Source organism: Salvia splendens, chromosome 8 (assembly GCF_004379255.2).
Source record: "Salvia splendens isolate huo1 chromosome 8, SspV2, whole genome shotgun sequence".
NCBI lineage: Eukaryota > Viridiplantae > Streptophyta > Magnoliopsida > Lamiales > Lamiaceae > Salvia > Salvia splendens.
Window position 1 is genome coordinate 34,326,609 of NC_056039.1, and position 24,962 is coordinate 34,351,570.

The window sequence follows — 24,962 nt, forward strand, 5'->3', positions numbered from 1 at the left end:
CATGATTATGCGGATTTCAATAAATTGTAATATTATGATTTTAATTATGTATTTTTCGTATTTTCGGATTATGTAATTTTCGTGATTTTTAATGATTTTATGAATTATTAGTATTAATTTAATATTTCAATGAAATATTAATTGAATTTGTTGAAAATAAAAATAAAAAATGAACTTGAATGAATAGTTAAGGGATGAGAGGATTAAGAGACGGCATGGACGTGGATGGTCTTACAAAAAATCAAAAAATTTATACTAGTACTTAGTGATGTCAATCGGGCCGGCCCACCGGGTTTCGGGCCAACCCTACTCGGGTTGCGGGTCAAGCGGGTGCGGGCTAATCGGGTTGAGATTTTTTCGGGTTATAAAAGTTCAACCCTAACCCTAAACGCTCGGGTTTCGGGCTGGCCCAGCGGGTTAATCGGGTTGCTAACGATAAAATTAATATGCGATCAATCCAATAAATAATGACAAAAATTAGTTATATTTATAAAATATAAATATTTAATTATGATAAATTTGAGATATATACTTAAACTCAAACACAGACATGATCAAATCCTAATATTTGAGATTTGTGTAAAATAAAGCATAAATTTAAATATTTTAAAGCATGTTTTACAAATTTAAATATTTGTTAATGAATTAGAAGTTTCTAGTTGATTTATGTATTCTTATATTAATAAAAATTTAATATATAATTTATATATTTAATATAAAAGTGAATGTTATTTTTTTAGTTATCTATGTTATAAAAATAATCAATGAAATTGTCCAATTAGGAGTCAAACAAATAGAACAATAGAAATTTTATCGAATTTTCGGGCCAGCCCATCGGGTTTTCGGGTCTGACCCTAACGGGTTGCGGGTTGATCGGGTGCGGGCTAATCGGGTTGTAATTTTATCGGGCTAGAAATTTTCAACCATAACCCTATAAATTTGGCGGGTTATTCGAGTCAGCTCACGGGTTGCGGGCTGCATTGACATCCCTACTAATACTCCGTATCTATTAAACAAGCCTAGATTTGTCGAAGAAGCGTTTTTAATTAAAGCATGAGTAAGCTCAGATCCCAACATCAATATGGATCAGAAAAGTCAATAGTACTCTCTTTCAATTGTAACACTATTTTTTTTGTTTATTTATTAAATTATTAGTAGTTAATAATTTCTGTCTCGTCTCTCTCTGCTCGCGCGGAAGCGAATATACATACAGTTTATATATATATATACACAATGCTCGGCCAACCTTCGGCCTCTCTCTCTGTCACATAAATATGGGCACGGGTAACAGTTTACTGTGCGCGCAACAGTAACTGTTTTCGTCGCCGGCTTCAAAACCCTAATTATAGCAGTGGCGGCTGCGGTTGCGTTTACATCGCTGCTCATGCGATTTGCAGCTAGGGTTTTCATTCCGCCTCTAATAATTTCGTAATTATGGAGAGATCTGGATGGAGAGATCTCAACGACTTCGCTGACCGTACCAGCAGCTCAATTTCTGGTTCGCGACTCTATTTTCATATTTTATTACTGTGAATTGATTTTGTTACATCCTTTTTCTGTTTTGCTTGATGCAGATGCGGCGCTGTTTGATGCGTCCCAATATACTTTTTTTGGGAAAGGTGGGGTGGATGAAGTGGAATTGGGGGGATTTGAAGATGAATATGGCTCTGCGTCTGGAGTTGAAGGGGGAATTGGTGGGGAAGATGATCTGAATGAGTATCATCTGTTTGACAAAGATGAGGTGAATTACAGAAACTACATTTGTCACATACTAGTAGTTTACCTTGCGGAGAACTGTATGCCTACATTGCATATGTCTGTATAAGTTTTTTTATATTGTATTGTTGGCCTTCTCTGTATTCTTGCTCTAATTTTATGATACTTCTTTGTTCTAAAAAAAATATAAAATCTTAAAAATTTGACACTTGCATTTGGTAAAAGAAATAACATATCACAACACATAAGTTGCATTCATGAATTTTCTAAGATACGTTCTATGCTCAGAAAATCATTTTTTGTTTTCATCATGGGACTCATTTTATGCTTGCATATTGTACCTTCTGCTGTTAATTTATCAGTCATGACAAGATTTTAACCTTTTAAGTTGTTTGTTGGTCAAATTCTTTAATTGGTTATCAGAATTGATTGCTTAAACATTAATTGTATTCTTTTGTTCTTTTTTGCAGGGATCGGGATTAGGACAATTATCTGATATTGATGACCTGGCTACTACATTTGCTAAGGCAAGTTGTACTTGACTTGCCTTTCAGATCTTGTATATGGTGGTGTTATGGTTCTTCATTTGCTTGTTCATGTAATGCTATATGCATTTATTCTATTATTTTCTTTTGCAGTTAAACAAAGTTGTTTCTGGACCTAGGCATCCTGGTGTTATTGGTGATCGAGGATCTGGATCTTTCTCAAGGGAGAGTATGTTCTTAGAATTTAGCTATTTTCCAAATCATACTTTTTTTAATTACTTGTGTTTCTTCACCCTCACATGCACGATCACACTCATACTCTAGTCACCAAAGGGTCTCTTGCCCTTTATTAGATATGGTTTATGATATAATTTTGCAAAGGGGCGTAATCCCTTAGGACTTCATATGTTACTCATATTATGAGAAATAGGACTATAGTGCACTGCTGCTACTGCAGCATGTTTGCAACGATGAAGTAAATTTGGTGATAACAAGTACCATTTCTTTCCATAGGCAGGAGGTTGGTTTAATATGCCATAGGCCAATAGTGTTCTCTTTTGTTGGGATTTTAGTACCATAATGGTTTCTTGAAAGGCTAGGGATAAAAATGCCAATTTAGACTGTTCACGGGAAAATGGGCATTCATGATTTCTTTGAGGATTAAAAAATCAAACAGAATGCACAATTTGAAGACTACTTAATTAGTTAATTATTGACTAACCACTTTGAACTCATATGTACAGTAGTTTCCATGCTGTATAAGAAGCTCCAGGATATCAATTATGAATAAATTTTATTTTCCTTGGACGCAATATCATTAGTTTTTTGCTTGTTGCCACTTCATAGAGCTTCAAACTATGGCATGTTTGGGGTTTGGCTGTTTGGCATGGTGATTGTGGCCCATGGTAACGGATTTACTGAGGAAGAATACTTCAATCCAAATCTTAAGATTTGCATCAAAGTTCTCATTTGTTACCTTTATTTGCTATTTAGTTATCTCTGAACGATACTGGTAGTTTTGTACAAATGAGGGCTAGAATAAGTTGAAATTGTATAATTGATTTACTAGTATGTACTTCCATTTTCCAGATTATATCATTTTGTATTCTTTTTTGTCGTTATGTTTCATGAATTAGCAGATAGTTTTGTGATTCATGTTCTATTATTTCAGGCTCATCAGCTACTGAATGGGCACGGGAAGCAGATTTTCCCGATTGGGGTGACCATCACATGTCAGACTCGGAATACTATGAGGAAAACAAGAGGTGGTCATCACAGCCACATATCTCTTCATTATACCGCCGAGAATCTACACCATTATATAGAACATCATCATATCCTGAGCAGCAGCAACCGCTGCAACACTGTTCTAGTGAGCCCATTTTAGTCCCAAAATCATCTTTCACTTCTTTCCCTCCACCAGGATCACAACAAGCTTCACCAAATAGTGCTCATCATTTTAGTTCGTCGTCTCTTTCTGGTGGACCCCAGTTGCCATTTTCTTCTTCGAGCAACTCCTCATTAGCTAATTCTGCTCTTCTTTTGTCTGGCATGCCACGTGGATACCATTATAACCCAAACATGTCACGATTATCCTCACCTAACATCTCACGTCACAACCAACTTCAGAATCAATGGAGTAGTCATGCTGGCGTTCTTCATGGTGATCAGTCTATTCTCTTAAACAATATAATGCAGCATCAGTATCAAAATGGGTTATTACCATCACATCTGCTGTCCCCACAGCAGCAGAGAGGACAGCTTTCAATCCAACCATCATTACCCCATTTTTCAGCATTACAGTCTCAAATATATAGCACCTACCCATCTCCTTCACAGCTAAACAAGTATGGATTAACAGACAAGAAAGAAGCCAAACCTAAATCTGGAAAGAGCAGACATTCTGTCAGATTTTCCCATCAAGGGTCTGATACTAGCAGCCATAAGAATGAGACTAATATTCCACAAATTAGATCTAAGTACATGACTCCCGAGGAGATTGAAAGCATTCTTAAGATGCAGCTTGCTGCTACGCATGGCAGTGATCCATATGTAGATGATTATTACCATCAAGCGAGACTTGCTAAGAAATCTGCTGAAACAAGGTCAAGGTTTCGTTTTTGCCCATCTCACCTGAAGGAACAATCTTCCCGTTCCCGTAACAGTTCTGAACTACAGCCACATCTCCATGTTGATGCTCATGGAAGGGTTTGTTTCTCTTCAATTCGCAGGCCACATCCTCTTCTTGAAGTTGATCCTCCTCCCTCTACTTGTGGGGATAGTAATGCTGAACTGAAATCATCTGAGAAGCCTTTGGAAGAGGAACCAATGCTTGCTGCTAGGGTAACTATTGAAGATGGCTTGAGTCTTCTTCTTGAGGTCGATGACATTGATCGGCTGTTACAGTTCACTCAACCCCAAGATGGTGGGAGCCAGCTTAGGCGGAAACGCCATGTTCTATTAGAAGGATTAGCTGCGTCTCTTCAGTTAGTTGATCCACTGGGAAAAAGTGGAAATGCGGTTGGGCTCTCCCCCAAGGATGATATAGTGTTTCTACGTATAGTTTCCATGTCCAAAGGCCGGAAACTTATTTCAAAGCTTCTTCAGCTTCTCATACCTGGTAGCGAGCTGTGTCGAATAGTTTGCATGGCCATTTTCCGCCATTTAAGATTTTTGTTCGGTGGTCTTCCCTCTGATGAAGAAGCAACTATAAGCATTAACGATCTAGCCAAAAGAGTCTCTCTATGTGTTAGTGGAATGGATCTTAATTCACTCAGTGCTTGTCTCGCAGCTGTTGTTTGTTCCTCCGAACAGCCGCCTCTTCGTCCGCTAGGCAGCTCTGCGGGAGATGGTGCTTCTGTCATTTTGAAGTCGGTTTTAGAAAGAGGCACAAACTTGTTAAGAGATCCTCAGTTTGATGGAAACTACAGCATCCCTAATCCTGCCCTTTGGCAGGCTTCCTTCGATGCCTTCTTTGGTCTCCTGACAAAATACTGTGTGAGCAAGTATGACAGTATAGTTCACTCATTAGTTGTTCAAAGTGCACCCAACACGGACACAATTGGTCCCGAGGCTGCAAAGGCTGTAAGTAGAGAGATGCCTGTGGAACTTCTACGAGCTAGTCTGCCTCATACTGATGAGAGTCAGAAGAAATTGTTACTGAATTTCGCTCAGAGGTCGATGCCCGTTACTGGATTCAATCCTCCTGGTGGAAACAGCGGGCAGATAAATCCCGAATCTGTCCGAGGCTGAAATGGAAAATATCTAGAAGCTCTGAATTGTGAAAAAACAATGTTCTGGAGGCCACTCTCTTGAGACAGAGCATGTGTATACGTTGGGCAGATTTTAACGCCTTAAGATTCTACATCTTAGTCTCTTCTAATGCCAAAAATCCCTCTAACCCGACATTCCACTCTGGTGGTGTCTCATCCCTTTTAGGTCCGTGAAAGGGTTTCTTTGCTGCTTCAATTTTATTGCTATACTATCTTACCCCTCTTTATTGTTATACTTTCTTACACGACTGAGTTCTTTGTCGAAAGCCCTTGTATGCTTTTAAATCTAAAGAGCTTTTTGTTTTGACGCATTTTCTGTAACTCTGGTTTGAAACCTTTGGACTCTTAAGGTTGAAATGTACAGCTAAGGTAAGGCATTGACGATGGTGGTGTTTTCTCTCTTGTCCGTTTTGCTTCCTCCGTAGAAATCAGGAAAGCCGGTGTCATCCACTGTTAGGTAGGGGCAGTAATGCAGCTTGGGAGATGGTTGATTTAGAGGAAGCTTGTAATAGCATCAAACATTCTTGTAAGTTGGATTTTCTGGGGTTCTACTAGCCCATTTTTACAGGCTTTGTAGATCTCTCTCTCTCTCTCTCATTAAATTGAGTTTCTCTCTGATTTGCCATATTTTCCTTGTTAAGTAATGGTATATTGTTGAACAAATGTACTTTTGTTTGGTTGAAGATGTTTGGCAGGTTTGGTTGAAATATGGATTGGGAATTTGCCTAATATTTGGACTTTTGGGGTTTAGATAAATATGGAAGGAGTGTGTGAGTATCTATGAATGTAAAAGCCACAAAAAGCTACACCATAATTTGTAGGTTGAAAAGGAGATGGACAGTGCCGTTTGAATTCGAGCTTATATTCAATCTCATAATTGTAATTAGACAGCATCGAAACTTGAGTGAAAAAACAACCAAGTCAAATGTCTCGTGATTAATAGAAATATCAGTAACAAAATAACAAAATCAACTTATAGACAGAAATGAATTGCATTAGGCAACAGCTCCAAGTTGAATGAGAAGTTTATAAACTGAACAAACGAGGAAGAAAATGCGATTAATACGTTATAAAGAAATGCAACACTCCCATACAAGTTGAGAAAAAATTTTAACGTTTAAAACTTTGGTAGGCGTCCACATTTTATAGTGACTATAAAAATGAGATGTTAGGTAGTCTATCATAACAATATGGGAGACTTTTAGTAGATGTAGCCCTCTTGAATATTTGTTTATCTCTTTCCTATTCTTTGATTTATGTATTTTCCATTCCTCTTTCTCAGAAACAAATATATCAAGACCAAAAGGGTTGTCTAACGAATTCATCACCATTGATAACTCTTGGAAGACTAAAATATTTTTTAGCTGTTTTATTGGAAAGCCTAGATACTTTTCTATTAAAATTCAATTATAATCAAAACAATTAAATTCTTAATATAAAAATTTAATTGTTTTTTCAAGAGGTCTGCGCCTAAATCCCAACCTAAACCAATTAATTACATATTTAAAATAAAATCAAGATATATTGGTAGGTAATCCCAGAAACCGACAATATTCAATAATGGAAATATTTTAAATAATATATTAGGTGAATTGTCAAGTTGACTTCAAAAATAAATTTTGCTATACTGTATTCATTAGTTTTGTTTTATTGCTTCTATTGTTCTTATTATTGATGAGAAATTAAATTACAAGAGTATTTTTTTTTAAATTCCAAAAAAAACTAGGAAATTACTATTGATGTCAAGAGGGCTCGAACTCGGCACCTCATGCAATAATGTTTAAGCTCATTGCCGCTTAGACAAAGGCTTTAAAGTAATTACTTTGCTTAAAATGGAGCTGATAAAAAAGGATAGTTATTAATTAGTGATTTCACATGGGAAAGGCTTTTTCTTCATTCTCATCTGCGTTGACTGACAGCATTACAATAAGATAACCAATCAATATATTTGACTTTTTCAATTAATCAACAATAATACCAGTAAATTAAAAGATTACAACAATCAATTAAAAAATAAAATTGATTTTTAAATAACGTGATAAGAAGTTGGTTAGGGCTGCACGTTTCAACCTTAATGTCCCATTCAAGAAATTTCATACCATAATTTCTTTATTTTATACTATTTCAAACAATTGTGATTATGACCAAATGTAAATTCTAGATTGTTGATATATAATACTAATATTATTTTTTAATCATGATTAATTTTCAAGAACTAGGATTCTGTTCGTAATTTCCTATATACATGGCCAATTGAATTTAATGCAACATTTATTGCGATTTACTATCTTTTGACTAATTAAACTGGTTAATACTTACTTTATAAGCTATAAATCCCCAGCATCAGTTATTTCTGCACCGGTCAAATTTGTAATCTTTTAGCATTTGATAATATAAATTTGTAACCTTTTAATTAGTACAAATATATGTAACTGTTTTTGTTTCTAAAATTAACAAAAATGACATATAAACGTCTAAAGACTAAGCAATGAATTGTTCTATATCATTTTTTGCTTGAAAATTATTGACATCCCTTCAACAAATCAAAAGCCAGATTATCAGCAATATTTTATCCAAAGGAAATTACAAAAAAAACAACAAGAAAAGTCTTTAACTTTGAATAACTACACGAAATTAGACTAAGTCTCTTTCTCACACACATAGACACACAATGACACACACAAAAACACACACTGAGATGCATGGATGTCTCATTGGTTTCATGGCAAAATTTGCGTGCTAAGCATAATTTTAAACTCCTCATTTCAAGGCTTTGTTCATCTTTTGTTATACTCATCAACATGGTCCACTTTTCTTCCATCACACAATATAATGCTCATCATATTCTCCTAATCACTCCAGATTCATGATTCATTCACTCCCAATCACCTACTAATAAGTTATAACCATTTTTATATGTATAAATACATCTAGAGAGAGAGAGAGAGAGAGAGAGAGAGAGAGAGAGAGAGAGAGAGAATTATAGAAGCCATTTGACATTTGAGCTTTGATTATTAATTGGTCTCTCTGTCTCTTGGTCTTTAAAAGGGTACTAACCAGTATTTATTCTTTTGATTTTCTTCTTAAAAGTTTGTTCATTTCATCAATCTCATGCAAATCTTCATCAAAATCAGATAATTGGAATTTGGTATTCTCTCTCTCTCTCTCTCTATCTATCTTTATTGATTGCATGGTCATTGGTGTGGAATTCTTGGAAATGGAACAAAAAGTGTGAAAAAGATTCGATTTTTATGGTGGGATTATGTGTTCTTGATGATTTGATTATGTGGGCTCTTATGTTTTAATATGTAATTACCTCATAAGGATTAGTTGATCTCGGAATTTTATAATATGATTCTATTTCATAAGTAATAATAACTGCTCACTGGCAATTTATATCTTTTTATACTGATTTATTACTTGTTATGAGCTCATATTTTGATAAAGAATGATTCTTGTCATCTTTTTAATTTGAAGGTTCATTTCATCTCTTTTCTGGATCAACCAGAATGATTTTTTTTCTGTTCTAATTTGATGATCATTAATGTTGCCAAAAACCAAACTTTTGAAATGCAGTGAGGATATATAATTCAAGCTCATTGACTTATTGCCTTGCATCCTCCATTTACAAGGTGAATAACCACGTCCCCTGCTTCGAATTTTAGGAATTTTTGAAATGTATTTGTGTTGATATACTAGTAATCATAGTTTATGGATATTTAAAGTGCTAAAAAGAACAAGATTTCGTATAGGTACAGAAAAATTTTAGTTTCAAAAGCCTTGATGAGTGTATGATTGGATGTTTTTCTTCTGCCTTGATGAAAATTTGGAATGGATTAAACCGGCGTTTCTTGTTCAATAGGAAGAACAGCATGCTTTTTCATTTCTCTGTATTCTGTGTGGTTTTGAGATGAAAATCAAGATGTAGCAAAGTGCATTAATAGGAAGTGTTAGTTTCAAGCTTGTTTCTAGTGAGACAGAGATCATTTCAAAAATTGGATATTTTCTTTTGTTGTTAACGTTATCTAAATGGCGTTTTCATGTTCAAGAACTGCTTTCGACTCATTTAGTCCTCTGCATTCTACGTGGTTTTGAGATGAAAACGAGATGTAGCAAAGTGCAGAAGCATGAATTTTCATAGCTGAAGAAGTGTTAGTTTCAAGCATATGATTGCTCAAATTGGATGTTTTCTTTTGTTGTTAACATCATCCAAATGGTGTTTTCTTGTTCAAGAAATGCTCGTTTCGAGTCTTGAAGTCCTCTGCATTCTGCGCGGCTCTGAGCTGAGAACAAGATGTAGCAAAGATCAGAAGCAATTTGTTTACATTCTTGATAAAGATCATTACAGAATCACATCTTTTTCCTTTGTTTCAATGAATTTTTAAGTGGAATTCAATGGTGTTTTCTTGTTCAAGAACATCTTGTCTCCACTCTGCACTGTGTTGTGGTTTTGAGACGAAAAACATGCTGAAAGCACGCGTTAAACCAACTCCATCTCGTCTCTGATGACACATTAAGCCTTCTGTTCTGCTCCATCCTATTATGCTTTCGTGTAATCTCAAATCTCGCACTGCAGGTATGGATTTCATGGAAACGAAACGACGAACCAACTTAACTAGGCAGCTTCTCGTGGTGGCCGGAGTCACTGCACTTCTCATTCTCATCATCAATTGGTCTAATAGCACTTCAACTTCTCTCAAGGTATACCTTTTTCCCCCATTCCATTATGCATCAAACACTTGAGTTTCTTGCTGATTCGATCTAAGATTTTTGTGCGCGTCTCAGTTCTCTCAGCACGAGCCTGGAGTCACACATGTGCTAGTGACCGGAGGGGCGGGCTACATAGGCTCCCACGCAGCTCTTCGCCTCCTAAAAGACTCATACCGCGTGACTATAGTGGTATCTCTCAAATCTTTCCCATAGTTAGACTTATGCATATGTGCAGGCAGATGGCTTAGCGCGTTTTTTGTTGTAGGATAATCTCTCCCGTGGCAACCTTGGCGCCGTTAAGGTCCTCCAGGCGCTCTACCCTGAGCCCGGGCGTCTCCAGTTCATCTATGCCGATTTAGGAGATGCATCTGTGGTATATATATATATATGCTCTTCACTCACTTGGCCTAATTTGGCCTAATTCAGCTTAGTTTAGAGAAAAAAATTGTTAGTAATTTTTTGTGTTGGTTAATTAGGTGGACAAAATATTCAAAGAGAATGCATTTGATGCTGTGATGCATTTTGCTGCTGTGGCCTATGTTGGCGAAAGCACGGCCGAGCCTCTGAGGTGAGACGCCGTCGTGTTGCAGCAAGAGCGTGCTCGATCCTAACCCTCGATGTGATGCAGGTACTATCACAACATCACCTCAAACACCCTCGTGGTGGTGAAGGCTATGGCGGCCCACGGAGTCAAGACTCTGATCTATTCGAGCACTTGCGCGACGTATGGCGAGCCCGAGAAGATGCCTATTACGGAGGTTACTCCACAGGTTGGTTTGGCATTGTCTTAATCAATTTTTTGGGGGTTGAAAGTTGAAAGGAGACGTATTAGAGTGGACGTGTTTAGGTACCTATAAATCCGTACGGGAAGGCCAAGAAGATGGCGGAGGACATGATTTTGGACTACTCGAAGACCTCGGACATGGCCGTGATGATCTTGAGGTACTTCAACGTGATCGGGTCCGACCCCGAGGGGAGGCTCGGGGAGGCGCCTCGGCCCGAGCTGCGCGAGCAAGGGAGGATCTCGGGCGCTTGCTTTGATGCTGCTAGAGGCATAATCCCCGGCTTAAAGGTGTGTTTTTAAACCTTTTCTAGAATAGTTTATGCAATTATTGAAAAGGAAAAAGCCATTTGACAATATTAATAAATAAAATAAGTAAGTGGTAGTGGTAGTAAAAAGAAAAATAGTAGATGAATAATTTAGAACTAAATAACAAAATTGATGAGGTCATGGTCGTGCATAAACGGTTGCAGATCAGAGGAAGTGACTACAACACAGCGGATGGAACTTGTGTGAGGGACTACATAGATGTGAGTGACCTAATAGACGCACACGTCAAGGCTCTGGCACATGCCAACCCCAAGAAAGTCGGAATCTACAATGTTGGCACGGGAAAAGGTGAGCTGCTCTGATCTGATCAAATTGACAAAGGTGGGCTGTAGGCCCCAAATAATTCTACAATTACTCGAACTAAACAGCCTCGATATTTGGAAACGCAGGTAGCTCGGTGAACGAGTTTGTGGCGGCTTGCAAGAGGGCGACGGGTGTGAACATCAAGGTGGAGTACCTGAGCCGGAGGCCCGGGGACTACGCGGAGGTGTACAGCGATCCTTCCAAGATTTGGAACGACCTGGGATGGAAGGCCAGGTACACGAATCTTGAAGACAGTTTGTCGACTGCTTGGAGATGGCAGAAGGCACACACCAATGGCTACAACACTTGAACTTCATGGCTTTTCCTTATTGGATTTGAGTCTCATTTTTTGTGACCAATCCATGTTTTTGTGAAAGAGAGAATGCATGCTTTATTGTGTGTTTCTCTCTACGAACATGGTATCACCGCATGCGAAAAGATTCTTTTTTTTTCAGTGTATAAAAAAAAGCGAAGCGATACGTGTGAAACTATGCATAAAATTATATTGTACTATTATCATATTATTGAATGGAGAAAAGAAGAAAGATTATTTTTGAATTTTTTAGGTGGGGATTATGAAATGTCTATATTCAAGAGTTTACGTGCCATTTATTAAATTTTTCACCTTAGATGGTAATAATTTAAATAATGGAGTAAAATTTGAAAACAACATACAAAAACCATGGAGTTTAAATTTTATTTTTAAATTATCAAATCTCTTGTTGAAGTTTAAAATGACTAAATTTAAATTTTTTTCCACTGTCGCATTCATATATGAAAAGATGTCTTTCGGCGTCGTTTAAAATAAGATGAATTACAATTGAAATGAAAAATATTTTTCCAAAAATAAAGAAAAAATAGCGTTTCTTACTCAACCACGTATTTGAAACAAGAACCATACACGCTAACCACAGTCCACAGGATCACTTCCATTGGACTTTAATTAATCTATTCTGTTCAACAAAAACTGAAACCAACTGTAATTCTTAGCGCAATTAATTGATGGCTTTGCATTTGAGCAACGCTTGCTTCTCTGCGATAAGCAGGGGCAGTAAAGTTGGTGCAGTGAGAGCTGTGGCTTCTGAGCAAGGGAGTGTTTCGGTGAAGACAGCTGAGGTAGAAAAATTGAGTCTTGGAGGTTCCCAACAGCAAGTGACCCGGATTGGAATCGGAGCTTGGTCATGGGGCGACACCAGTTATTGGAATAATTTTGAATGGGATGGTGAATTTTCATGCCTTGCTTGTTCTTCTACCTAGATTTTGTGGTTCTAGAGTTTTTCTGTGTGTGTTTGATGCTTTGTGTTGATTTAGTTGTGATTGTAATCTTTGTTTGTTTCTATTTTGCTCTGTGTGTGTGTGTGTGTGTTGAAGAATGTGGTGATTTGAGTTTCATTATTGTTGTGATTCTGCTGTTTTTGATGATGAATAGGAAAGTTATTTTGCTTAATTTTGTGTGTGTGTTGATGTTTTGTCTTGATTTTGTTGTGATTGTAAACCTTGTTTGTTTATTGAAGTTGTTGATTTTATTTTGCTTTTGTTGTTGTGAACTTTCATTAATGTTGTGTGTGTGTGTGTGGTGAAGAATGTGGTGATTTGAGCTTCATTATGGTTGTGATTTTGCTGTTTATGATGAAAATGGAACATAATTGGCTTCTGTGAAAGATGAACTGGCATGGAGTGTGATGAAATTCTTTTTTTTTTTTGTGTGTGTAAAATTTTTTGATGTTTGCCCTAATGAAATTCTGAGAATGAAGAAGATGACGTTTTCCCTCATTTTACCCCTAATTTTTATACGGAGAATCGAAAAAAGCAGAGCTTTGTGTTGATGGATTGGACAAAATGGGAAGTTCTGCATCATTTCACCATTGAATTCTGAAATGAGAAACTTGTTTGGGAAATACTAATTCATTTTCAAATAGGACACTTATCTGGGGAAGGAGAGAGCGTTGGTTATAGATTTGAAATCGATTATAGATGTTAATGCAGCTGCAGGTAATGGCTAAGGAGAATAATCTCAAACTTACTTTTCTGGTAGCATTTCTCGAGTTCTTGCTTTTGTCATTGTTTGAAGCACCCCATCATGATTGTATTGAGCTATGAAGTATTTTCAATGTTAGTGTCCCCTCACAGAGTTGTGAGTGTGAGCGTGTGTGTGTGTGTGTGTGTTCTTGTCTGAAAGTGAAGCAATACGGACTGTATCCTACATACATTGCTTTCATTTCTTGAAAATTGGCGCTCATTGATATCCAAACACCAAGTTTGGAATTGTATTGGAATGTGAAAAATGACGTACTAATGTTGCCCTTATGATTTGATTACAGATAGGAAAATGAAGGCCGCCAAGGCTGCTTTTGATACCAGTGTCGATTGTGGTATAACATTTTTCGACACTGCAGAGGTTTATGGCTCTCGGGTGGGAAAATGGTTTGGTTTTTCTACTATTTCTTTAAGTCATTACATGAACTGTCCAAAATTTATTTAGAAAATTTGTTATGTTTTGCTGTTGCAGATGTCATTTGGTGCTATAAGCTCTGAAACACTTCTCGGAAGGTAATGATAGATTGCAGTCGTGACTGAAAATATGTGTTATTCCTTTTCTTGATAATTGAGGTGTTTTATGTTGCTAAGGTTCATCAAAGAAAGGAAACAAATGGATCCAGAGGTGGAAATTGCTGTTGCTACTAAATTTGCAGCTCTACCGTGGAGGCTTGGACGCGAAAGTGTTGTTTCTGCTCTGAAGGAGTCTCTATCTCGTCTGCAGCTGCCGTGTGTGGAGCTCTACCAGCTACATTGGTATAGGCTGCAGATTTCATCAGTTTTTTTGTCGTGCAATTTTTGCTGCATAACTGATTTATTTCCTTGTGCACATTTCAGGCCGGGGATCTGGGGAAACGAAGGTTGCTGATGACTACTACATTTGTCTATTTAGCGTTGAAGATTAACGGTTATTCTTAGAAAATTTGGAATTGTTTTTCTAGGATACATCGATGGTCTAGCAGATGCCGTGGAGCAAGGCCTTGTAAAAGCCATTGGAGTCTCAAACTATAGTGGTAAATTTTGTGATTGATCTTTGAATTGTGTCTATTGTTCGTTATGTTTTCGAGAAGAGAAGTGGCACGAAGGAGTTTTTGGTTGCAGAGAAGCGCCTTCGTGCTGCACACGAGCAACTTAAGAAGAGAGGTATACCTCTTGCTTCAAACCAAGTGAACTACAGCCTCATATATCGACTCCCAGAGGAAAACGGTGTGAAATCTACCTGTGATGAGCTCGGGATCACATTGATCGCGTATTCACCAATCGCTCAAGGTGCCATCTACATTAAACATCAACTATTCTTGTGTGTGTGTTTTTGAATAAAAGTGTTTTTGTTTTGGAGAAAAAGGCCTAAATTTGGTTTTTTTTTCCTGGAATGTTAGGTGCTCTAACGGGGAAATATACTCCGAGCAACACGCCATCTGGCCCTAGAGGCCGGATTTACACCTCCGAGTTCATGTCAAAAGTGAGTCCTCGTAGGATTTAAGGTTTAGTGTTTAGGCTCCGATTCTCTAACTTTCCGTTTCTGCTATCTGCAGCTGCAACCCCTTATAAACCGGATCAAGGAGATAGGCGAGAGCTAAGAAAAAACCCCGACTCAGGTTCGTTTCCGTGCTACATTTTGTTTTGCACGAATATCTAAACTTACTGCACCTTCAAAGCGACGTTGAAAAGGCTTATAATGTTCGTCTTGTGATTGGGAATTGGACCAAAGTTCGTGATTTTTTTTAGTTGATCAAAAAGTTCGATGACAGGTAGTTTTGAACTGGTTGATAGCTCAAGAGAACGTCGTTCCAATCCCGGGAGCCAAGAACGGGGAGCAGGCTAAGGAGTTTGGTGGTGCAATCGGGTGGAGGCTCACCAATGAGGAAGTCGAGGAGCTTCGTTCCATGGCCTCGGAGGTCAAACCGGTCATTGGTTTCCCGGTTGAGAAGTTGTGAGGTTTGCTTCAACTTCAGCTTAATTAGATCAAACATTTATACACATATATAGCTGATGTATACATGTTTTATACCTTTGATCACATGTGCTCCAATTTTCATTTTTTGGGTACTAAGGTAAGGTAATCCCATAACTCACTTTTCGAACTTATATTTTTTAAATAGATAATTAAAATCATAAAATTACGAATGTTCTCATGACAATGATTTTACATTTTTGTGAAAAAATAAATGACATGACATTTAGCATGAAAATAAATAAAACAATGAAAAGGAAAATATATCAATCATATTCTATGAAGAACAAAAGTGGGGTTATGACTATAAGATTCTTTTAATATTAGCAGATAAGAAATATTCTGACATATTCAACACTGGCGGCTCCCATAATTTCTCATAGTTGGAAGTATTTCATTATTTTTATCTCCAAAATGATTTTTTTTGTTCGATAATACTGTGGTATCAGCATAATTATTTTTGGGGTTAAAAGAGTTATTCAATTATTATATAATTAATTTTGTTTTGGTTCTAATTAAGCTAATCTCATTTATCAACCATTTCTAAGGGTTTATATTCAATTGTAACTTTTTATCTAATTATGGATGTCGAAGAAGATAGATGAAACAAATTAGAAAGCAAAAGTCAAATAAAATTATACTCCATTATACTTCAATAAAATAAGAAAATATCCAATGATTTAAATGCTAGATGAAAGAAATAAAGGAATCGAGAAAAGGAAAGAAAAGGAAAGTAGCCAACTTTCAACTGCATGTATTTATATCATATTCAATTTATTTCCATTATAATTTCTTAATATGACTCCTTCAGAATATAAACAATTAACATCTGTATAATGTGACAAGAAAATTACATTACATGATTAACACATCTAAAATTGTTTCATATTGTGATATGAATAATCCTCCTTGGTTACCATAAAATTGGTAAAGTACTATGAGAATAGAAATGTTGTGATAGAATAAAGCAATTGTATAATCGAGATAAACAGAAACGTAAAGAGACACAAAATTTTGTGGTTCATCAATGTTGTGTTGACTACGTCCACGACCAGAAAATTGAAAACATATTTTATTCATATTGTTTTCAGATTACAGATTCAATGCATACTAACAAAAAAAGTGATTAGAATAATTATTAGGTGGAAAAATAGGAAAACAACAATCAGTATCATTTTTTCTAATTTCTTTAAACAAATTATAAATGAAATAATTCAAATTAATATAATATGATGAATTCATTTTGATTGAAGTCTAATGGTATCACATAGTTATAAAACTATGTCAACGTTGAAATCTGAAATCTGATTCGTTGCAAAATTACAACGAATCAATAATTTAATTGTGAAAAATCAAAATAAATGAATAATTTATATACTAATTTTAAAACTAATATACAAAATTAGAATTTTACAAAAAATTTAAAAGTTAAAATGTAAATTATCCTTTTGTTTCAACACAAAAGGATAATTCATCAAAAGATATTCTCATCCCCAAAAAACTTGTAACAGCTGAATCTAATGGCAACACAAAATCCCACAACAAAAGATATTCTCATCCAATCCTAACTACTTTTGCAAAATTCTACGCAAAATTCATCACTTTCTTATTAAACCCAAAAAGATAAGGTACTCCATAATATAATGAATAAAAATAATACTCCAGTTGAAAGGCATCAGCTTTACAGCGAATCTCTGAGCAGCCAAATATTGGATGAGTCCACGTGGCACGCTGGGTGCTCGTTTCTTGATCACACCACAGCTGTTCATTCTTCCAACTAAGAACTGGCCGCGTGGGACAGGGTTTGATGCTGACGCAGATTTAGTTTTTTTCAAAGAGAAGAAGAAAAAACTAGTTGAAACTTCAAAGCTCTCTTCCTGGAAGGGCCTATTTCTCTTTCAGTGGTGTCACCTCAAACACCTACAGTTTGTGTTTTTGTGTGTGAGTGAGTGGGAATTTTGATGTGTTTTTTTGCAAGGTGAGAGTGGTTTTGGAGGTGGGGCTGTCTTTTTTTTGTGTGGCTAAAGTATCAAGATTCGATTTTTTTTTTCAAACTTGATTTTTTCCACTTTGTTTATAGGGATGGTTGAAGGTGTTATTGTTTTCTTGCCATTTTGCACATGTTTTCCTTTTTTTTAATGTGGGATCTGTTTTTGGTTGATTGTTTGTCTGATTCTTGAACTTAATGTGATCTTGCAGGTGTTGTTGTCTTAGCTAACTGTGCTGCTTTGCTTTCATATTGATCTTCCTATCTTTTGTAGAGGTAATCTCTCTCTCTCTCTCTCTCTTGTTGATTGAGTCTTGAATTCATGTTTTTGTTCATTTTGTCTTGTAGGTGTATTGTCTGACTTTGTTGGGCTGCCTTTACACAGCTTCTTTGTAGAGGTAATCTCTGTTTGTGTGTGTGTGTGTGTGTGATTGATTAAGTTAATAGTGAGTTTGTTAACAATCACATCTGTTTCCTTTTAAAGTAAAACAGAATAAACTATTATAGATGTTTCAAACAGTTTGCTATTGATGACTAATCCATTTTCTAACAGTTTTAGACTTTTAGTCTACTAACTAATAATTATTTTATTACAACTTTATAGGAATAATTTTGAGGCATGGATAGTTGTCTTCCTGATTGGAACACTGATGTTGGAGGTGAATTTCCTGTCCCTCTTCAAAGAAAACCCCTTGGGTAAGTTTCCTTTTTTCGTGTTTGAACCCTAGACCTCGTTGTTTGCACGATGTTTGTGGCTAGAATCTATTTATGATTGTGGTTGGCAGATTACAGAATGAGTTGGTTGAACTATTGTGGCAAAATGGGGAGATTGTGTTGCATAGTCAAACCAATAGGAAACAATCAAAGCAAGCTACTTTGATTCAAGGTGATGATGATGATGAGACAGTTTCATGGATTGATTGCCCTATTGATGAATCATTTGAGAGGGAGTTCTGTGCTAATTTCTTGTCTGAGATCCCTCCATCCTTGGATGAATCGAGCAAGAAGCAGGATGGCGAAAGGGAGTTCAAATTTGGCGAATCATCTGAGGTTATTCACCAAGGATTTGCCCCGCCTCTGCCTCCACCTCCACCTAGATTTGAGGAGGGTGTGGCCGGGAAGAGCGTTGAGTGCTCTGGCATGACTGTCGGGTCGAGCCATTGTGCGAGCAACCAAGTTGTGAATGAAGTGGACATGAGTTGGGCTTCAAGCCGTGGGGCTGGGAGGGGAAATTACGAGGGCGTGGAGAGGGAGGTGCCCGGGCAGGCTAGGACGTCTTGCTCTGGTGGATCCGGTAGTGGTAGTTTGTGGAAAACGAGTAGCATGTCGAATGAAACAAACAGGCACAAGAGGAAGAGCCGTGACATGGAGGAGTCTGAATGTCCGAGTGATGTGTGTGACACCTTGTCCTTTTTTGTGTTCTTTTGGTTTTGTTTTGAGCTTCTTGATGTTATAGCAATGGATTGAGGTGCAAAAGGTTTTGTGTAGGCGACTGAATCGGAGTCGGCTGCAGGGAACAAAGCAAAGAACGGGGCTGCCCGAAGGAGCCGTGTAGCTGAAGTGCATAACATGTCTGAGAGAGTAAGCATTGGTCAAAATTTAGACAAAACAGAGTTTTTGTTGTTGTTGTTGTTGTGGACTTGTGGTGATGGTGATGATATTTCTTCGTGTTTCTTGTATCGATCCGTTGATGCATTGTCGTGTTTCCTTGCAGAGGCGAAGGGACCGGATCAACGAGAAGATGAAGGCGTTGCAGGAGCTCATCCCTCATGCCAACAAGGTAGAACCAAGTCTAACTCACCTAGATTCTTGAAATGCACTAGTGCCTGTTTGGTTGTTTCGTCGTTTGAGCTTTTTCATTCGTGCAGTCTGACAAGGCGTCCATGTTAGACGAGGCGATCGAGTACATGAAAGCCTTGCAGCTGCAGATTCAGGTAAGTTGGAGTAGATTTAGGTCATTTTTGCTATAAATGTGTGATGAGTGTTTGGTTTCAATCTGTGTGTTGTTGTAGTTGATGTGGATGGGGAGGGGGATGGCGCCGATGATGCTTCCAGGCATGCAGCAATACATGTCGCGTGTAGGGATGGGTGTCGGGCCAACCATGCTGCCCGAGATCCATAACCTAATGCGCTTGCCGCCCATGGATCAAGCTATGAGTGGGCCGATCCAAGCTCGGGTCGGCCCTCATAACCCGTTGTTGAACCCGGTTAATTATCCGAACCAGATGCCAAGCTCGAGTTTCCAAGAGCAATATGCTAACTTTATGAACTTTCACTCGATGCAAAGTGCTCCGCCTCAGGTGTGTTTCACACACTTGCCGCGATCCTAGATATCTATTCTGATGCAAGAATTCTTGCACCGTAAAAACTTGTGTAATCATTGGTGAGTCAAACACAGTAAATACTTCACTATAATGGTGTTTTGGTTCACTCAGATTCATATTGTGAACTAAAACGTCCATACAGTGAAGTAGATCGTTGTGATCTAATGACTGAGATTTGTTCTCTAATTATGCACCTAATATTAGTTATACTTTGATCATCTTCTCAAACACTCGTATCTAATGGCATATTTGTAATTTTTGCAGTCGATGAACATGTTCAACTTCGCATTTCGTCCGACCCAGCAAAATCAAGGCAACGGGAACACGTCCGTTGGATGAGGAGGCCTATGCCTCTTTTAATTTCATCCATTTGTTGTGATTTTTTCTTGTACCTAAAGATAAGTGAGCCATATTATTGAAAGTAATCCAGATTAATAAAATGACTGAATTGTAATATTGGGATATTTGTTTTCATTTTATATAAGTTTTCATAAATTTTAGTTTTGCATACAAATTTTAAAACCTTTACGTAAATAATGAAACAGTTGATTTCTTTTTATTTTACAATCAATCAAAATTTCAGCACATGGATTGATAACTTACATGAAACTTTAGAACAAAACAATGTTAGTACATTATAGCCAGTAAAACAATATTGTATTACATTAAATTTAATAAATTCAGTTGTTGTGCCTAAATTCAATAAAATAAATGATTTAATTTCGTGTAGTATGATGTTTTACTTCGACAATGAAACATCTTTTTAGTTGATGTTCAAAAATATCATGTAAATAAGTCAGCAACGCATGTCAATACCATAATCTTGATTGGCTTTATAATCAGAACAAACCAATAAGAAATGGTAGTAAGATTTTTGATTGATTGTAATATTAGAACAAATCAACAAAAAAATAAAAGTATTCTATCATTCTCCTAAGAGGCGCGCGCATACACACACTTGAAATGCAACAAAGAGAAATGCAATATTGTATTATAAGTATCAAGTTAGCTACATAAATAATCATATATATGAATTCAGTCTTAATCAAGAACCCTTATTTCTAGATTTTGATTTCTACCTGGTTCAAGAGTTCATCACTGATACTCTGACTCTGATCATTCAAACGAGGCGACCTCCTGGCTACCGCTGTTTCTCACAGAGCAATCAGTACCTCATTGCTATGGGAGTTCCAGAGAAGCAGAGTCTAGAACTTTATATACGCGATATCAATAATGGAACTGACACTGGAACATCCTCGCCCATGACAGGCTGGAAGAGATCTAACTCTCCGTGGCACTCCAAGACGCGCATCCTGCAGTCTTGAGCGGCAGTCAAACCAGTAGAGTATGCACCATGGGCGGATCCTGGATAATCTATGCTTGTTGCTTCACCAGCAAAAAAGAGGTTGTCAACAGGGACCCTCAGCCTCTCATACAGATCATGGGATTTGCCTACTGTATCATAGCTATAGGAGCCCAATGAATTTGCATCTGTCCCCCAATCGGAAACGAGGTACTGGATCTGCACAGTTTATGTATGATCTTTAGTGTTACAGGTAAGATGATCCGAATGAAAATTGTAGTATAATGTAAGGCAGTGAGAATTCAACAAATTGAATATGGAAACATTACATACCGGTTCAGAAGCATTTGGAAACATCCGTTGAAGTTGTGTAAGAGCAAACTTTGCAGCAGACTCGTCAGGCATTTTCTCGATGTCACGGGCAAATTGCCCAGACGGCATGTAAACGAGGACCCGATTCCCTGTGGCCTTGTGCAGATTGAGAAAGTAACTGCACACGTAAGTAGTTTCAGCAACAATCCCCAAAAACTCTACGTTTGGCCAAAAGACCTTGTCGAAATGCAAAACTATCTTGTTCTCAATCCCGACTCCAATGTCCCTGATTGCTTCTTCTTTCCAGTCAGGTAATCTCGGCTCAAACTGGATGCTGTTTGATTTCAGAACACCAAGAGGAACAGAAATGACAGCAGCATCTGCTACAAGCACTCTCCCATCATCTACTGTGATTTTAACTCCACTATGACCTCTGACTATTTTTGTCACTCTAAAAGTAAAACCCAAAATCAAGAAAACCCAAGTTCAGATCAGACTGTATATCAGAGAGGAATAATATAGAGGCTAAGTGGATCGTGTGTTACCTGTGGTCCAAGCGGATGTCAAGACTTTTAGCAAGAGTATTTAAAACAGGAAGATAACCCCGGACCATGAGCCCATGTCCACCAGGGAGCAACTCTTCCTATAAAGCAAATACATCAAATGTTAATAAAAACTCGAACGATATCTTTAGATTGATCGAACCGTCTAGTTGCTATTTGCTAATTGCAAGCTCTAGCTTGGTTTTGCTACCTCTTATATATTTGAAAGAAAAAGACGTACTTTGCAGATAAATTCTTTGAACTCATTTCATCACTACATGAACAGATAACACATACGTAATAGTGTAATACAAATTATACAATCCTGAAATTTTTTATAAAAGAACAAACTTTTAAGCATAAGCAAGTAACCTGATCCCAGCCTCTAAGTGAGATAGTATCAGCATCTGCAGCAAACCAGCCTTCCATTCTGCAGAGGTACCACTGTAACACATTATGATCGACTCCTTCCAACCTACAAATGCGCCAACCTCTTCAAAAATGCCACAAAATCAGAACAAAATAAAGGTTCCAAGATTTGATGCATGGAGAACCTTAGGTCCGGCCTCCTCTCAAAAACAATTGAGATGGCACGTTGGATGGACATGTCCTCTCTGAATTCCTGTCTAATAACATCAGTCTGAAAAAAGAAAATTCAAACCAAATCAGAAATTAGAACTAATATCTAGGGAAAAGGGTCACTGCACTCTGCAGTTTGGGAATGTAAAAAAAATTGAAGGGGTCAGAGAGAAGATGGACGTGGCGTGCCTCTCTCAAGATGGCCTCAAATGTTTCGCCAGCCTTTGCGACTAAGTCTTGAGGGACTTGATTACCATCCATGTCATAAAGGGCATAGCTGATGGAACAAATGGAAACCAATTATATCATGAATGTAAATAATGTAAGAAATATGTTCAATGATCTAAATCGTAGAACAATACATTAACAGTAATTGAATCAACATGCCAAACATATACAAACAATCAATATCTTCAAAAGGCATACAGTAAAGTCTGTGATATATTATGGGCATGGCATGCAATGAATCAAAGAACAAGAGTCGCATAAGGCTGAAATAAGAAACACTTATGAATTGCGTGTTACTCCTTTCCAAGTTCACAAGTAACAAAGGAAGGAGATACTACCGGAAACTAACAGCTGATATCAATGCTTTTACAAGTCCAATTTAACAGGAAATGAACATATATTCTTGAATGGCCACACTCAAGTTGCAAGGGGCAAAAGGGGTACCTTTCTAAATCATGGTCATACAAAACTGAGTTGTCCCCACTGGTCCGGTAAAGTGGTAGTCCCAATCTCCCAATGAGCGAAGACAATGGGTTCTCATTGCCAACACCATGTAGCCTGAAGAAGAATGCAGAATGCAGACAGTAGTTAGCAAATGTAGAATACAACAACTGAAACACGAAAATGCTGTAGGAAAAAGATCAATTACCATGATGCACCCAAGTCAATAGGAAAATCAAATGAATAATTGGTATGAACACGGCCACCAATTCTATTCCGTGACTCCAACAAGGTAACCTGCAAAACCACTTTCTTCAGGACCCAAATCGACAGTTGTGAACACAGTAGCCAACAGTCTGCATATAAGTGTATGCATATACCTGAAACGAGGCATCATGAAGAGTCCGTGCAGCTGTAATGCCGGCAAAACCAGCACCTATGACGATAACTGATGGAGAGTTTGTCAATTTCCTCTCCAAGCTTGAATCGCAAAGATCTACCAGATTAAATTTCACTCAAATTAACACTTTTTAAAAGATTACAAACATCTAAACAGATTTACTCTGAGTTACTATATAAGACTTCATTTTAAGTCTCAACACTAACAAGTGGCTCGAATAACTTATGTCCATCCATATCCGATACTAGATCGATTGCACCATCAAAGGTAATTAAGCTGATGTGATGAACTGAAGATGAAATAAAATCGTATATTTTCCTTTAAATTTGAATTAGAGATGAATCAGTACTCCCATGTTATCTAATATACTCCCATTCAATTATATAAATTAGATACAACTACAAGCATATGTCATCAACTAGTGTATATATATATATATATTATATATAATTATATATAGCCTTGGCCATTGCATATATCCAGCTATGCAAACACAAACACATACCAAAATGAACTAGACAAGCTGCATCAAGAACAATTAAAGAATCCATTAAATAATAGTAAGCGAGAACTCTAAAAGAAAACAACCGAAACACACACTTACTAGATCGCAATTGACGATTAAACTTGTTGTCTCCCGAATCCATAATTCAACAAAGAATTGAGGCCGCGGTGGGTATAAAGGGCACAAGTTCTACTAGTGCTACTAAAAATGATCGATGTTAACCTCGATAGAAGCTTGGGTAATCTTAATAGCAGGAGGAACAATAAAAAGCTGGTTTTGGAGAAAATGAGAATAGAAGTGATGAAATGGTTGGAATTCGACGAAACACCCAGCTTGACGGACCCGCTCATGCGTCTGCCCAAATCCCCAAAAGTCGGAGAGGAAAAAAGGACTAGAATGGCTACCGGGATTTGAATTCTGCAAACTATTGAGAGTCCCAATCCAGCTTCCACAATCACTGAGGCGATCCGCAATAAATTCGTCGATATTTCCTATAAAAAGGAGAAGGATTGCGGGAAAAGTCCGATATTGGGATTTGGGATCGAATTGTAGTGGGTTTTGTGTTTCTAGAGGAAGGTGTGAAGGAGTATTTATAGTATCTGTGAATTGCTAAAGAATAATGCTATGCGGCCACGTTATGGCCAGCCATAAATTAATTAAATAACAAAAAAAATTAATTTTTTTTCAAATTTATGGTTTAATACTACTTGATTTTACTTTTATATAATCTTCATTATATGTTGTTCAACATAT

The 24,962-nt window shown here is 37.2% G+C and overlaps 5 protein-coding genes across 11 annotated transcripts; 4 read left to right on the plus strand and 1 right to left on the minus strand.

Moving 5' to 3' along the window:
* The first annotated feature begins 1,071 nt into the window (after positions 1-1,071).
* On the plus strand, positions 1,072-6,182 carry LOC121744795 (protein PAT1 homolog 1-like). The gene is made up of 5 exons (XM_042138444.1): positions 1,072-1,498; positions 1,575-1,741; positions 2,187-2,243; positions 2,355-2,430; positions 3,373-6,182. The coding sequence occupies exons 1-5, from the start codon at positions 1,435-1,437 to the stop codon at positions 5,451-5,453; spliced, it is 2,445 nt and encodes an 814-aa protein (XP_041994378.1). The 5' UTR covers positions 1,072-1,434; the 3' UTR covers positions 5,454-6,182.
* Positions 6,183-8,159: 1,977 nt separating this feature from the next.
* On the plus strand, positions 8,160-12,157 carry LOC121745487 (probable UDP-arabinose 4-epimerase 3). Of its 3 annotated transcripts, none has more exons than XM_042139416.1 (10): positions 8,160-8,522; positions 9,050-9,105; positions 10,050-10,174; positions 10,259-10,372; positions 10,449-10,556; positions 10,660-10,751; positions 10,812-10,953; positions 11,031-11,255; positions 11,438-11,582; positions 11,684-12,157. In XM_042139416.1, the coding sequence occupies exons 3-10, from the start codon at positions 10,052-10,054 to the stop codon at positions 11,905-11,907; spliced, it is 1,173 nt and encodes a 390-aa protein (XP_041995350.1). In that variant the 5' UTR covers positions 8,160-8,522; positions 9,050-9,105; positions 10,050-10,051; the 3' UTR covers positions 11,908-12,157. The 3 variants fall into 3 exon arrangements, with proteins under 3 accessions (XP_041995350.1, XP_041995351.1, XP_041995349.1); XM_042139415.1 differs by having other exon boundaries at positions 8,161-8,621; XM_042139417.1 differs by lacking the exon at positions 9,050-9,105 and having other exon boundaries at positions 8,160-8,621.
* Positions 12,158-12,517: 360 nt separating this feature from the next.
* Positions 12,518-15,761, plus strand: LOC121744793 (uncharacterized oxidoreductase At1g06690, chloroplastic-like). Its single transcript, XM_042138441.1, has 10 exons — positions 12,518-12,819; positions 13,919-14,010; positions 14,107-14,147; positions 14,226-14,390; positions 14,472-14,494; positions 14,576-14,647; positions 14,736-14,903; positions 15,014-15,096; positions 15,170-15,232; positions 15,386-15,761. The coding sequence occupies exons 1-9, from the start codon at positions 12,600-12,602 to the stop codon at positions 15,212-15,214; spliced, it is 909 nt and encodes a 302-aa protein (XP_041994375.1). The 5' UTR covers positions 12,518-12,599; the 3' UTR covers positions 15,215-15,232; positions 15,386-15,761.
* Positions 15,439-20,413, plus strand: LOC121744792 (transcription factor PHYTOCHROME INTERACTING FACTOR-LIKE 13-like). Of its 5 annotated transcripts, none has more exons than XM_042138439.1 (10): positions 15,439-15,572; positions 17,788-17,851; positions 17,924-17,973; positions 18,180-18,271; positions 18,361-18,967; positions 19,064-19,156; positions 19,290-19,355; positions 19,444-19,509; positions 19,588-19,875; positions 20,164-20,413. In XM_042138439.1, exons 4-10 carry the CDS (start codon positions 18,195-18,197, stop codon positions 20,236-20,238), a joined length of 1,272 nt encoding a protein of 423 aa, XP_041994373.1. In that variant the 5' UTR covers positions 15,439-15,572; positions 17,788-17,851; positions 17,924-17,973; positions 18,180-18,194; the 3' UTR covers positions 20,239-20,413. The 5 variants fall into 5 exon arrangements, 4 of the variants coding, with proteins under 4 accessions (XP_041994373.1, XP_041994371.1, XP_041994372.1 ...); XM_042138437.1 differs by lacking the exon at positions 15,439-15,572 and adding an exon at positions 17,231-17,566; XM_042138438.1 differs by lacking the exon at positions 15,439-15,572 and adding an exon at positions 17,446-17,584.
* Positions 20,414-20,863: 450 nt separating this feature from the next.
* On the minus strand, positions 20,864-24,754 carry LOC121744847 (polyamine oxidase 2-like). The gene is made up of 10 exons (XM_042138518.1): positions 24,309-24,754; positions 23,685-23,800; positions 23,513-23,601; positions 23,308-23,421; positions 22,825-22,912; positions 22,611-22,696; positions 22,429-22,531; positions 22,060-22,157; positions 21,536-21,965; positions 20,864-21,421 (listed from the first exon to the last, which is right to left on the minus strand). The coding sequence occupies exons 1-10, from the start codon at positions 24,349-24,351 to the stop codon at positions 21,113-21,115; spliced, it is 1,476 nt and encodes a 491-aa protein (XP_041994452.1). The 5' UTR covers positions 24,352-24,754; the 3' UTR covers positions 20,864-21,112.
* Positions 24,755-24,962: the final 208 nt, after the last annotated feature.

Coding starts and splice junctions, on each gene's coding strand:
- LOC121744847 (XM_042138518.1), bottom strand. CDS start 24,351: ATGGATTCGGGAGACAACAAGTTTAATCGTCAATTGCGATCTA. Junction 23,422..23,512: donor ATTGACTTGGGTGCATCATG/GTAATTGATCTT, acceptor ATTCTTCTTCAG/GCTACATGGTGTTGGCAATG. Junction 22,913..23,307: donor TATGACCATGATTTAGAAAG/GTACCCCTTTTG, acceptor TTGTTCCATCAG/CTATGCCCTTTATGACATGG.
- LOC121744793 (XM_042138441.1), top strand. CDS start 12,600: ATGGCTTTGCATTTGAGCAACGCTTGCTTCTCTGCGATAAGCAGGGGC. Junction 12,820..13,918: donor GAATAATTTTGAATGGGATG/GTGAATTTTCAT, acceptor ATTTGATTACAG/ATAGGAAAATGAAGGCCGCC. Junction 14,011..14,106: donor CAGAGGTTTATGGCTCTCGG/GTGGGAAAATGG, acceptor TTGCTGTTGCAG/ATGTCATTTGGTGCTATAAG.
- LOC121745487 (XM_042139417.1), top strand. CDS start 10,052: ATGGATTTCATGGAAACGAAACGACGAACCAACTTAACTAGGCAGCTT. Junction 10,175..10,258: donor GCACTTCAACTTCTCTCAAG/GTATACCTTTTT, acceptor TGCGCGTCTCAG/TTCTCTCAGCACGAGCCTGG. Junction 11,256..11,437: donor GCATAATCCCCGGCTTAAAG/GTGTGTTTTTAA, acceptor AAACGGTTGCAG/ATCAGAGGAAGTGACTACAA.
- LOC121744795 (XM_042138444.1), top strand. CDS start 1,435: ATGGAGAGATCTGGATGGAGAGATCTCAACGACTTCGCTGACCGTACC. Junction 1,742..2,186: donor ATCTGTTTGACAAAGATGAG/GTGAATTACAGA, acceptor TCTTTTTTGCAG/GGATCGGGATTAGGACAATT. Junction 2,244..2,354: donor TGGCTACTACATTTGCTAAG/GCAAGTTGTACT, acceptor TTTCTTTTGCAG/TTAAACAAAGTTGTTTCTGG.
- LOC121744792 (XM_042138439.1), top strand. CDS start 18,195: ATGGATAGTTGTCTTCCTGATTGGAACACTGATGTTGGAGGTGAATTT. Junction 18,968..19,063: donor AGTCTGAATGTCCGAGTGAT/GTGTGTGACACC, acceptor GGTTTTGTGTAG/GCGACTGAATCGGAGTCGGC. Junction 19,157..19,289: donor TGCATAACATGTCTGAGAGA/GTAAGCATTGGT, acceptor GTTTCCTTGCAG/AGGCGAAGGGACCGGATCAA.